The sequence below is a fragment of the Hyperolius riggenbachi genome, chromosome 3 (genome assembly GCF_040937935.1).
Source record: "Hyperolius riggenbachi isolate aHypRig1 chromosome 3, aHypRig1.pri, whole genome shotgun sequence".
Lineage (NCBI taxonomy): Eukaryota > Metazoa > Chordata > Amphibia > Anura > Hyperoliidae > Hyperolius > Hyperolius riggenbachi.
In genome coordinates this window covers 300,452,053-300,464,893 of record NC_090648.1, presented here as the reverse complement: position 1 = coordinate 300,464,893, position 12,841 = coordinate 300,452,053, and the positions used below count along the sequence as shown (strand labels likewise).

Here is a 12,841-nt window from a genome sequence, read left to right as displayed (position 1 = left end):
TAAGCCTGCTTTAAATTTCTCAATAACTTTATCCCTGACCTGTCTGGTGTGTTCTTTGGACTTCATGGTGTTGTTGCTCCCAATATTCTCAAACAATCTCACTCTATTTAGTCATTAGCACTCATCAGGCAATCTCTATGGGCAATTGACTGCACTCAGATCAAAGGGGGCTGAATAATTACGCACACCCCACTTTGCAGTTATTGATTTGTAAAAAATGTATGGAATCATGTATGATTTTCATTCCACTTCTTACGTGTACACCACTTTGTATTGGTCTTTCATGTGGAATCCAATAAAATTGATTCATGTTTGTGGCAGTAATGTGACAAAATGTGGAAAACTTCAAGGGGGCCGAATACTTTTGCAAGCATATGTAGATATAAATATATACTCGCTCACTCACGTCAACATTAACAGGCAAAGCTGCCCAAAAGGATTACAGGCAAGCCTTGTTGAATGCCCCTTTACATTTGCTCTTGTGTTCATGTGTACAGTATCTGTGCTCTGTTTGTTTATTTTTAATTTTATTTATTTTCCCCTTCTTTCTTTAAGGTTGTCAAGTGAGCACACACCAAGAAATATACATACTGAATAGAAGCCACCGACTGACAAACCAGTTGTGAAAATGCCCTTTAAAAATGGTTTGGAGTTGACAGAACTACAAAACATGCACACTCCAGAAGATGACAATATCAGCAATGATTCCAATGAGCTGAGTGAAGCGGATAGTAATCGTATTAGTAGGTGGGTACCTTTCACTGTTGTGAGGTATTGAACCCTGAGTTAGGCCTGGTTCACACTACAAAAGGGCACTAGTGATTTGAAAAGCTCTTGCTAATGCAATGCTATTGGTGATTTGTATAAAATCACATTGCTCAGGTGAGAAAGTGTGAAATAGTCTTGTACTTTAAAGGGACCTAGAGAACTAATTAAAAATGAAATTGTGACTTACCTGGGGTTACCTCCAGCCCACCACAGGCCGCAAGGTCCCCCGGTGTCCTCCTGGCTCCTCTCCCGGTCCCGGTTGGCGGCTCCGTTACAGTACGACTTCGGCCTGAAGTCATCAGGGCAGCTTCCCGCTTTGCCTATATGCCCAACCATGCCGGCCTGTAGGTATGTCGCTCAAAAAAAATCTACAGCCGCTGTTGGCTGTAGGGTTTTTTTTGAGTGACATAACTACAACAAGCATGTATCTAGTGTCAGACCAAAGTCAAAACATCTGAATGACTATTAATGACAAGACTAATCCGTTTGTCCGCCAGGTGAAAATGAAAGCAAAAAGAAATGGCCGCAACCCCGGAAGTACTTCACGGCACATGCCCGACTACAGTGCACGAGAGGGCCTGAGCTTTGGGCATGCTCAGTAGTTCCTCTTGTGCACTTTTCCTTTAACATTGCAGGAACGGAGGGCGGGGACAAGTCAGTGAAAGGGTGTTCTGCAGGAATCCCTTCTGAAGTGCATATATTGACATACGCAATGTCAGTAAAAAAAAAAATTATGGGGATGCAGCGGCCAGGGGACCCAGCAAGAAAAGAAAAGGACACAGAGGCATGTGATTATATCTCTAACATGCCTCAGTGTCCAAATATTCAGACATTCCGCCTACATTTTAGTTTGGAAAGATTTGGAGATTCTGAAGTTCTTACTCAGATTTGGCACTTTCTGGGGTTCTCTTTGTAAGAATTTATATGTTGGTTGCTATTGGCAACAGCACCACACACAGTTTTGCTCCGGCACCAGCAACTCATCAGAGCTGCAACTCACAGTGACAGCATACAGGAGATAGAGCGGAGACAGCCGCCTTCACCTTTCAAAGGGGTTTATTAACCTCCCTGGCGGTCAATTAACACCGCCAGGGGGCAGCGCAGCACTATCTTTTAATTTTAATCATGTAGCTAGCCTAGCGCTAGCTACATGACAGCCGCTGGGCAGCGGCACCCCCCCACCCTCTCCGATCGCCTCCGGAAATCCCGTTCCGAACGGGATTTCTGTTAGGGCTTCCCTCGTCGCCATGGCGATGGGCGGGATGACGTCATCGACGTCAAATGGAGTCCCGATCCACCCTTCAGCGCTGCCTGACACTGACTGACTGGCCAGGCAGTGCATGGGGTCGGGGGGGGGGGGCGCAGCAGGTAGCGGCGATCGGGCAGTACACGCAGCTAGCAAAGTGCCAGGTGCGTGTACCAAAAAAAAAATTATGCAAATCTGCCCAGCAGGGCCTGAGAAATCCTCAACACGGGCTTACGGCCAGGGAGGTTAAGCAATAAAGCATCTTGTGTTACAGAATGATTTCTTCAGAGTATAAATAGTCTTTCCTATGTACATCACATATATTTACAGCATACAGACAGGAAGCTAGTATTCTAACTAGGAAGTGGAGAGAAAGCTGGATAGTTGGAGAGTACAGTAATCTCTTCAATCTGGTCTCCCTAATTTATATGAACATCAGTTAAATTCTGACATCTGAGCCATACCCCTAAGCCTACAATTGGCGGGCATGTGAACCACCTTATTAATATTCCATTGCTTATAACCTAGTTGCAAAGAATGCAATGTTTTGTAAATATCGGCTTTGTTTACCGTGTCTGTCGTCTAACTGCCAGTACAGTTAGAACTGATATCCCATTATGTGGCCTTCCATAAGGAACATGTTCCTGGTACATGACTGCATCATTTCTCTCTGAGAAATGGTGTGTGTGTGTGTATATATATTATTAGCGCTTTGCTAGCTGCGTGTTACTTACGATCGCCCCCGAGACTCCATGCGCTGCCTGGCCAATCAGTGCCAGGCAGCGCTGAGGGGTGGATCGAGACACTCTCTGACGTTATGATGTCGGTGACGTCATCGCGCCCATCGCCATAGCAACGGGGAAGCCCTAAAGGAAATCCCATTCAGAACGGGATTTCCTGATGGGCCTTGTCGCCGGAGGCGATTGGAGTGGATGGGGGGGGGGGGATGCCGCTGCTCAGCGGCTATCATGTAGCTAGGCTAGCTACATGATTTAAAAAAAACAAACAAAAAACAGTGCTGCGCTGCCTCCCTGGTGAATTTAATTGACCGCCAGGGTGGTTAGAGACCCTGTATCTCAAGTCTTTACTAGTCTTCAGTACCTGAGACTAGAATTCAAGTATACTTACATTCTACAGCCCAATCTACACGATACGATTGTTTGTACGATTAGATTATGATTCTATATACGATCTGATTAAATCCAACATGTCCGATCGGGATTCGATTTGCCATTGCAAAACAATGGTAAATTGAATCGAATCACGATCGGACATGTCGGATTTAATCGGATCGTAAATAGAATTGTAATCGAATCGTATCATGTAGATGGGGCTTAACACCCTTAAAATCCTATAGAGATTCACTTAGGCCTAGTGCACACCAGAGCGGTTCTGCTGCAGATCCGCTAGGGTAATGTATTTCAATGGGCTGGTGCACACCAGAGCGGGAGGCGTTTTGCAGAAACGCATACTCCCAGGCTGCTGCAGATTTTAGATTGCGGATGCGTTTCTGCCTCAATGTTAAGTATAGAAAAAACGCAAACCGCTCTGAAAAACTGCACTTCAGAGCGGTTTGCCAGGCGTTTTGGTTACAGTAGCTGTTCAGTAACAGCTGTACTGTAACAATACATGAAATCTACTACACCAAAAACGCTTCACAAAACCGCAAAATGCTAGCTGAAACGCTACAGAAAAATAAGAAAAAGCGTTTCAAAATCTGCTAGCATTTTGCGGATCTGCTAGCGGTTTTTGGTGTGCACCAGGCCTTTGAGCTTCCTCTCTACAGAGCTCTTTACTTCTGTTCCCCACATGTACTGGCTGCCCATTACATGTTGTCGTAAAACAAGTCTGATCTGCCGTTTAGCAGATGGAGTCAGTGTAACGTTAGCCATAAACTGAGCTTTGTAGTAGGACAGCTAGATCATAGGTTGTCAACGTGTGGTACGTGTACCCCAGGGGGTACTTCTGATGGTTCCAGGGGGTACTCGGGCTTGATATACTTGACCAAGAATAACAAATGTAGAGGTTTTTTTTTTTTATTATTATTATTTTTTTTTTTTTTAGAAAATAAATCTTATTTAAACACCAAATTAGTATTTTAGCTAATTAAAGGCAATAGTAAATGCTTGGAAATTGTTTAGAACCAATTATCTTGTACTAGGATTAAATATGTTTGTTAAGGGGTACTTGTGATAATGTTTGCTATGCTAGGGGGTACGTGGTGAGTACAGGGTTTTAAAAGGGGTACATAACCATAAAATGTTGAGAAACACTGAGCTAGATAACCGATGGCTCCCTAATATGTCTGCCCTACCACATTGCTGCAATTTCAGTAGAAATCTGTTTGAAATCTGTTTGAATATCAATCACACTACCACCAAAGCTCTGTAGCCATTGATTATGTACAATTTATGGGTATGGCCCCAAAGCATTTGTTTGTGACCTAATATTTTTGTATATTTAAAGCTTGCATTGTATTTGTAGGCTTATAAAGGGGCTAAATGTTGGTTGGTATATGGCATGTATAATTTATTTAGTAGGTTTAAATATGTTTACATAACCTTGAACTAGATATGGGGATTTTTAACTACATGCATAACCGCAGAAGTAACGCCTCTAAAAAAATGTACTGCTTTGCATTAATGTGTACAATAAAATCTGTTTGTGTGTGTGTATACTAGTATTTACACAGTCCCCTTGCCCGGCAGTGTTGCTGTATAACATTATACTGAGATTGCTATAGAGGATGCATCACACAGGCACAGACAGCAAGATAAATTAAAAATGTAATTTTGCCTTCTTAAAACAGAAGGTACTGTACCTGCTATAATTCAGCTGCAAGTGAGCAACTGTGATTTCCCATGATGCATCACCCCCAAATATGCAAATCCTCTTTATCCCCTTAAAGCAAGGCTGCACATCCAGAACAGCTGGTATATAGTGAGCCTGTAGCTAACCAATTTTAGTCACACAAATCCAACATACAGTGGGATGCGAAAGTTTGGGCCACTTTGTTAATCGTCATGATTTTCCTGTATAAATGGTGGTTATGATAAAAAATGTCAGTTAAATATAACATGTAGGAGACACACACAGTGATATTTGAGAAACGAAATGAAGTTTATTGGCTTCACAGAAAGTGTGCAATAGTTGTTTAAACAAAATTAAACAGGTGCATAAATTTGGGTACCACAAAAATAAATGAAATCAATATTTAGTAGATCCTTCTTTTGCAGAAATTACAGCATCTAAATGCTTCCTGTAGGTTCCAAAGAAAATCTGGATTGTGGTTGAAGGTATTTTGGACCATTCCTTTTTGCAAAACATCTCTACTTCATTCAGGTTTTATGGCTTCCGAGCATGGACAGCTTTCTTTACCTCACACCACAGATTTTCAATTATATTCAGGTCTGGGGACTGAGATGGCCATTCCAGAACATTGTACTTGTTCCTATGCATGAATGCCTTAGTGGATTTTGAGCAGTGTTTAGGGTCGTAGTCTTGTTAAAAGATCCAGCCCCAGCGCTGCTTCAGATTTGTCACTGATTCCTGGACATTGGTCTCTGAATCTGCTGATACTGAGTGGAATACATGAGTCCCTCAACTTTGACAAGATTCCCAGTCCCTGCACTGGGCACACAGCCCCACAGCATGATGGAACCACCACCATATTTTACTGTAGGTAGCAGGTGTTTTTCTTGGAATGCTGTGGTGTTTTTTTCTACATGCATAACGCCCCTTATTATGCCCAAATAACTCCATTTTAGTTTCATCAGTCCACAGCACCTTATTCCAAAATGAAGCTGGTTTGTCCAAATGTGCTTTAGCATACCTCAAGCGGCTCTGTTTGTTCTATGGCTGGAGAAAAGGCTTCCTCTGCATCACTCTCGCATACAGCATCTCCTTGTGTAAAGTGCGCCAATGGTTGAACGATGTACAGTGACCCCGTCTGCAGCAAGATGATGTTGTAGGTCTTTGGTGCTGGTCAGTGGGTTGACTCTGACTGTTCTCACCATTTGTTGCTTTTGATTATCCGAGATTTTTCTTGGTCTGCCACTTCGAGCCTTAAAGTGAACCTCCGGACTAAAAATCGACTCAGCAGCACTGAAAAGGCTTGGTGTTTCTTTAACAGTTTCACAAAATCAGAACTTTGTTTCTCTTATACAAGCCTCATTTTTAGCTGCACAGAAAAAAACTGCACGGGCTTTTTTCCCCTGATGCTGTGCAAATGTGCAAAGCATGATGGGATTTCTGATGTTGTTGTTCTCGTTCTGCTGTTTTGGTGCAATTTTTGTTCATTTTGACATTTGAAGCCTAGGGTGCGCAGCTGGGAGGGGTGATTAGGACACAGGACAGTTGGAACTGTGTCTCCTGCTCCCTGTCACCTCCTTTCAACCAAAAAGATGGCTGCCCCCATGACAAAGATGGCAGCCCCCATGAATCACAAACATTTGCCTGTTTTAAAACAGGGTGGGTAAAAGATTATATTACCTATCTATTCTAATTAACATTACTAATGTAACTTGATGACAGTATGTTTGTTTAGGCTGAAATTCCTCTTTAACTTGAACTGAGCCTGTGATCTTCCATTTCCTCAATATGTTCCTAACTGTGAAAACAGACAGCTGAAATCTCTGAGACCGCTTTCTGTATCCTTCCCCTAAACTATGATGGTGAACAATCTGTCAGGTCATTCGTGAGTCTTTTTTTTTTTTTTAGACCGCCATGTTGCTACTCTTCAGAAAAAATTAAGAGGGAAACTTACAATTGAACACCTTAAATACTCTTTCTCATAATTGGATTCACCTGTTTATGTAGGTCAGGGATCACTGAGCTTACCAAGCCAATTTGAGTTCCAATAATTAGTTCTATAGGTTTTGGAATCAATAAAAGGACAACGGTGTCCAAATTTATGCACCTGCCTAATTTTAAACCATAATTGCGCACTTTCTGTAAATCCAATAAACTTAATTTCACTACTCAAATATTGCTGTGTGTGTCTCCTATCCTCTATAATAAAACCCCTTTATCTCTGTGTCCCATCCCTGCACTTCCCGTGTGTGTGTGTCCCGTGTTTTGCGCTACTGTGCATGTGCAGGGAGGGACGCAGCGACTGAGGGAGGACAGGGCTAGAAGCGGTGGAGGCGCGCGCATGCACGGTGACTGTGTGGTGGTCACAGGGGGGAGGATAAGAGGGGAGGAGAGGGAGGCGGGGTTTCAAAACAGACCTAGAGCCCGTTTTAAAACAGGCTTAGGTCTACTAGTATGATATATTTAACTGACATTTTTTTTTATCGTAACAATCCAACGATTTATACAGGAAAATCATGACTATTAACAAGGTTGCCCAAACCTTTGCATTCCACTGTACATTCAGCCGGTTTTGGACTTCTTGGTCACTGACACAGAGGACACTAAAACATGGAAGCAAGAAGCCTCACCAGGAACCAGCTGCAATGAGGGCACAGGAAATGGAAAACTGGTATTTGATGATTGTGAAAACACACAAGGATCTTGGTACATCTGGTACCCAAATATCCTCTCATTTTCACTTAACTTCAGTAAAGTTGACATCTTTTTATCCTTTCACCAATCAGCATTGATTTTCCAAAACTCTGTATCTTGAAGGTGCCCATTACGTATATTTTTCCCAATTGCTATGTTAAATCAAAACTAGGTTGGTGCATTGTCAGTTTCACAATAAACGACTTATATTTCATTCTTTACAGTACATTTATTGCTGATCGCGAAAGCAGAAGAAGTCTTACCAACAGTCACCTTGAAAAAAAGAAATCCTGTGATGATTATGTAAGTTTATTTACGTTTTTAATTTGCATAACTTAGCAACTCATTGGCAGCTGATGTTTTGAAACCCTTGTAAAGGATTGCAACATGTACTTCTTTAGCATAGTAATTGTGGTATTTTAAGTCGAAAGCTCACTGTTTATCCATCTCTAAGTTCAGAGGCGTATCTAGAGGGGTGCAGGCATGGCTCCTGCCATGGGCGCCACAGCACCATGGGCGCCATTCCTGTCCCTGTGCTGCGCCCCATGCCTGCCCCTGTGACTCAGATTTCAGATCAGATTAATTCTGTTATCTGGGAAACATGGCTACTTAATTTATATATGTAGGCTGCACTTGGCTTAGTGTTAGAAAATAGGACAGAGATGGAATAAGAAGAGATATTTCCCAAAAAGTTACTTCAGCAATATCCCGAGCCAAAAAACATAGGCAACCATAACACATGTACGCTAGAAAGGATGCTGCTTTTAGATGGGAGGGGGGCTCTGACGGGGGAAGGGCACAATTCTAGTGGTTGCCATAGACTCTATATTACCCAGATACGCCCCTGTCTAAGTTAACCAATAAATTGTATCATCCTGATTCAAAACTTCTTGTTTTAGCATAGTAAGCCTGTGGCGACTGAGCACAGGGCGGGATGCTATTGCGGTGGTGAGTCAACTGCCAAGCACATGGATTTCTTTGACTTTCTGCAGATCGCAAATAGCAACAGCACACATGTAAAAAGTTGGCTGCTGGGGAAAGACCTTAGTAAAATTACCAATGTTTTACTATTGCACAAAGGGTAATGGATAGTAGAACATCGGTAATTTTTACTACTGCTAAACGTAACCTTATTCTCACTTGAACTCACCATTGATGCCTAACCAGCACCCTGCCTCCACTAATATCTGCACTGCCTTCACTGCTAAAAAAAAACCCAAAACAAAACAAAAAAACGAAACTCTCCACCAATATCTGAACTGACAAATTACCAAATGTATTATGCACCACCGGCCAAATTACCCCTGGGTGCCACAAGTAATATTGTGGTCCATGCAGCTCCTTTTTTACCAATCTGCTGCAGGCACGACAAATTATCTGTTTCACAACCAGCTTATTAAAAATAATTATAAAATAAACCTGGAATTGTGCAAGTTTCCCTTCCTCACTACAGGTTTCTCCCAAGCCCTCTTATCGGTCATAGTGTGTGCACATATATGCACTCATCTGAAATTCAAACTTAAGTGCCTAGGAACCTCACATAAACAGAGTACAAGTTGCATGCAGTTTGTGTTGTAACTGAGATGTGAACCTGGAACTCTACCAAAGCAAGGGAAGTGTGTTTTACTTTGTGAAACATTATATTATAATTATCATGTATTGTTATAAGTGATTTTATAATTAAAGGGGCACTATGGTGAAAAATGTTAAAATTAAAAATATGTGCAAACCTAGACAAATAAGTACATTTTTTTTTTCCCAGAGTAAAATGAGCCATAAATTACTTTTCTCCTGTGTTGCTGTCACTTACAGTAGGTAGAAATCTGACAGAAGCAACACTTTTTGGACTAGCCCATCTCTTCATAGGGGATTCTCAGGGATTTATTTATTTTCAAAAGCACTTAGTGAATGACAGTTTCTCTGTCCAACTGCCAAAAAACTGTGTAGCGAGCAGGGAAACTAGTCCAAAACCTGTCGCTTCTGTCATATTGCTATTATCTACTGCAAGTGACAGCAACATAGGAGAAAAATAATTTATGGCTCATTTTATTCTGGAAAACTTACTTTTTACTTGTCTGTTTGCACATATTTTACAATTTTTCGCCATAGTGCCCCTTTAAGGATCATTATTTGTACAATGGCAATAGAGGAGTAATCCGTTTTTAGTAATAACAAACTTTATCTGTCCACAGAGTCCAGGCACTACATCAGTGGGAATGTCTGTATTTAACTTGAGTAACGCTATTATGGGCAGTGGGATCCTTGGTCTCGCCTTTGCTTTGGCAAATACAGGAATAGTCCTGTTTGTGTAAGTATTCACTATGAAGTATATGTATATGTATTCTTATTCATAGCATGCATATCAATATCTCATAGCTACCATATGGTGCTGCCATTATGAAACCTCAGTTTAGCTATTAAGTCAATACACAGTAATGATTCAGATATTCTGGCTCATTTGGTAAGATAAAGTGCAGTTTGTGATAGGGAGCTTGTAAAGGGTACAGAAAAATTATCTTTTACTGTTTATGTAAAGGGGATGTTCATGAGTTAGTATGATCTTCTTCTACTGTTTTGAGCATAATCATTGCACTTCGTTTGGCTCTATTGACTAAACACCATTATCTCAGAGGGGAAAATCTTTTTGTGGTCTAACTGAGATTCATAAGAACATTGTGTTTAGACAAGGCATGACACTCCCTGCTAGTCTGTTGATCATAAACTCTGCACTTATACTAAGTGATTATACAGTAAATTGAAAGTGTAATTGTAGACACAGACATTGGATATTCTACCTTTCAGTATTGGACTAACTGAAATACATGCAGCTGTTATTAGTTGGTGTGTTGCAGATTTTAGACAGATGGGCCGAACCTCCGATTTTCAGTTCGCGAACCTTCGCGGAAGGTTCGGTTTGCGGAAAAGTTCGCGAACCGCAATAGACTTCAATAGGGATGCGAACTTTAAAAAATAGAAAAAATTATGCTGGCCACAAAAGTGATGGAAAAGATGTTTCAAGGGGTCTAACACCTGGAGGGGGGCATGTGGGATACATGCCCAAAGTCCCGGGGAAAAATCTGGATGTGACGCAAAGCAGCGTTTTTAAGGGCAGAAATCACATTGAATGCTAAATTGCAGGCCTAAAGTGCTTTACACATCTTGCATGTGTATACATCAATCAGGGAGTGTAATTAGAATTCTGCTTCACACTGACACACCAAGCTCACTGTGTAACGCACCGCAAACAGCTGTTTGTGTAGTGACGGCCGTGCTAGACTGGTGCGCACCGCGGCGAGAGTGTAGGCCGTGGCGGTTTTCAAGCCCATATGGTCGCCGGGCTGTGGTAGCTCAATGATAGAACAGTGACTGTCCAGCTGATCAAATTTGGTCTGCAGTGAGCTGGGTTCACTGAACAGTAAAGGTACTTAGATGCAGTGAGGTGGGTTCACTCAACACAAAGCTAGGTATATGCAGTGATGAGGTGGGTTAAGTAAACACAACAGGTACTGGGTAGTACAATGTGCAGCTCCCTGTCACACACATAGGTAGTCACTGAATGGGCTGCTGGCAGTGGCGCACACACACTATGAATTTGGAAGGCTGTGCATGCCACAAAAGTGTCAGTTTGACACACAGAAAAAAAAGTACAGGATGAGCTCTGAAAAGAGCTGTTGAGGGGTGCTATAAAAGCAATAATAATCAGCCAGGAGCTAAGCCGCCAAGAACCTATCTAATCTGTCCCTAGAAGAACAAGTCTGCAGCAGCTGTCCCTAGTCTGTCTCTAGCAGGCACATGAGTGAGTCTAATGGCCGCCAGAGTCTGCCTTTATATAAGGGGGGGTGGGGCTCCAGGGCTTAGTGTAGCCTGAATGGCTACAATGTGCCTGATGACTGTGATGCAGAGGGTCAAAGTTGACCCTCATAGTGCATTATGGGGCGAATCGAACTTCCGCAAAAGTTCACCTGGTCCAGGCGAACGCGAACCACCAAAGTTCGCCTGGAACCGTTTGGCCCATCTCTACATTTAACAATTACACCTTCCTAGAAGTTCAGGGTACAGGAAAACCCATCTAGCTTTACTTTGCATTTTATATAATCCTTTTTGAGAGAGCGGAGTTTGAAGTATCTTCACCTACTTGGAGAATGCTTATGTAAGTAAGCTTGACAATACTTGTAGGTGTTACAGAGGAGTCACGAAGGTTGGTGTCGCCTAGTGCATAAACCCATGAACCTCTAACCTCACCTGGCTAAACAAAACCAATAATACTTTTTTGTAGTAAGGTTACTTGTTACTGGCATTCGTTGAGAATGGGGTTCATACAGAATACACCTGCTACGAGGGGGTGGTATTGATTGTTATGCTGGGGTGTCTGTCCATGTTTGCTGCGAGAGGTGAGGGAAGGGTACCATGCAGCACACACTAACTATTGAGGGCTGGATTGGACACCTTTTTCTAAAGGATGAATAGGGGGATGTCCGGACTCTGATCAGCTCATCATGAAGCAGCCAGAAGGGAGAAGAGCAGGAGGGAGAAGTACATTAGGCACAAGTCTGGTCTATATTACATAGGCTTACCCCACTCTCTCTCCTAGCCTGGAGCTTGGTGTCACCCCTCTGCTGGTGGCTCCTGGTGTGATCCGCACCAACCGCAGTGATATCATTAAGGTGTCATACTATACAGATTTCAAAAAGCAAAACATTTCAAGATGGCCATGTTATAGAGAATCAGGCCTGGATATAGTCTCTCAACACCAACTTTCTTGAGCCCCAGCCCCCTTCCATGTGTGGTTCACTTTCCATATATTGCTACAGCTCCCCACCCCCATGTATTGCAATGCGCACACACACCAGCTTCCTACCCCACCTTCAAATCCCTCCATGTGCAGCAATCCTGGTATAAGGAGGCAGATCCAATCCAAATTGCCTAGCTGTTCTGCTGATCCTTTGCCTCCAATACTTTCAGCCATAAGACCTGAACAAGCATGCAAACCAGGTGTTTGTCTGAATAAGCATGCATGCTTGTTTCACGTGTGTGCTTCAGACACTACTGCACCAAAGAGATTGGCAGCACAGCCAAGCAACTGGTATTGTTTAAAAGGAAAGAAATATGGCATCCTCAATATTCATCTCACTTCAGGTATACGTTAACCTCCCTGGCGGTATGAATCGTGCAGCTGCGCGGCCGCGGGAGGGTTTTTCTCACACTTTTTTTTGCATGTAGCTAGCCTAGCGCTAGCTACATGCTCCCCCCCCCCCCCCCCTCCCCGCGGCGTCCACCCGTCCCCTCCAATCGCTGCCGGCGCCGCTTGCCCATAAGGAAATC

General features: G+C 42.7%; 1 protein-coding gene across 2 annotated transcripts in view; it reads left to right on the top strand.

Moving 5' to 3' along the window:
* Nucleotides 1-12,841, top strand: part of SLC38A1 (solute carrier family 38 member 1) — an 87,083-nt gene that overhangs the window by 23,723 nt on the left and 50,519 nt on the right. For both annotated transcript variants that reach the window (XM_068276593.1, XM_068276592.1), the window contains exons 2-4: nucleotides 556-747; nucleotides 7,744-7,822; nucleotides 9,712-9,827. In XM_068276593.1, the coding sequence (XP_068132694.1) occupies nucleotides 629-747; nucleotides 7,744-7,822; nucleotides 9,712-9,827 (314 nt within the window). In that variant the 5' untranslated portion in view covers nucleotides 556-628. The remainder of the gene's footprint in view (nucleotides 1-555; nucleotides 748-7,743; nucleotides 7,823-9,711; nucleotides 9,828-12,841) is intronic.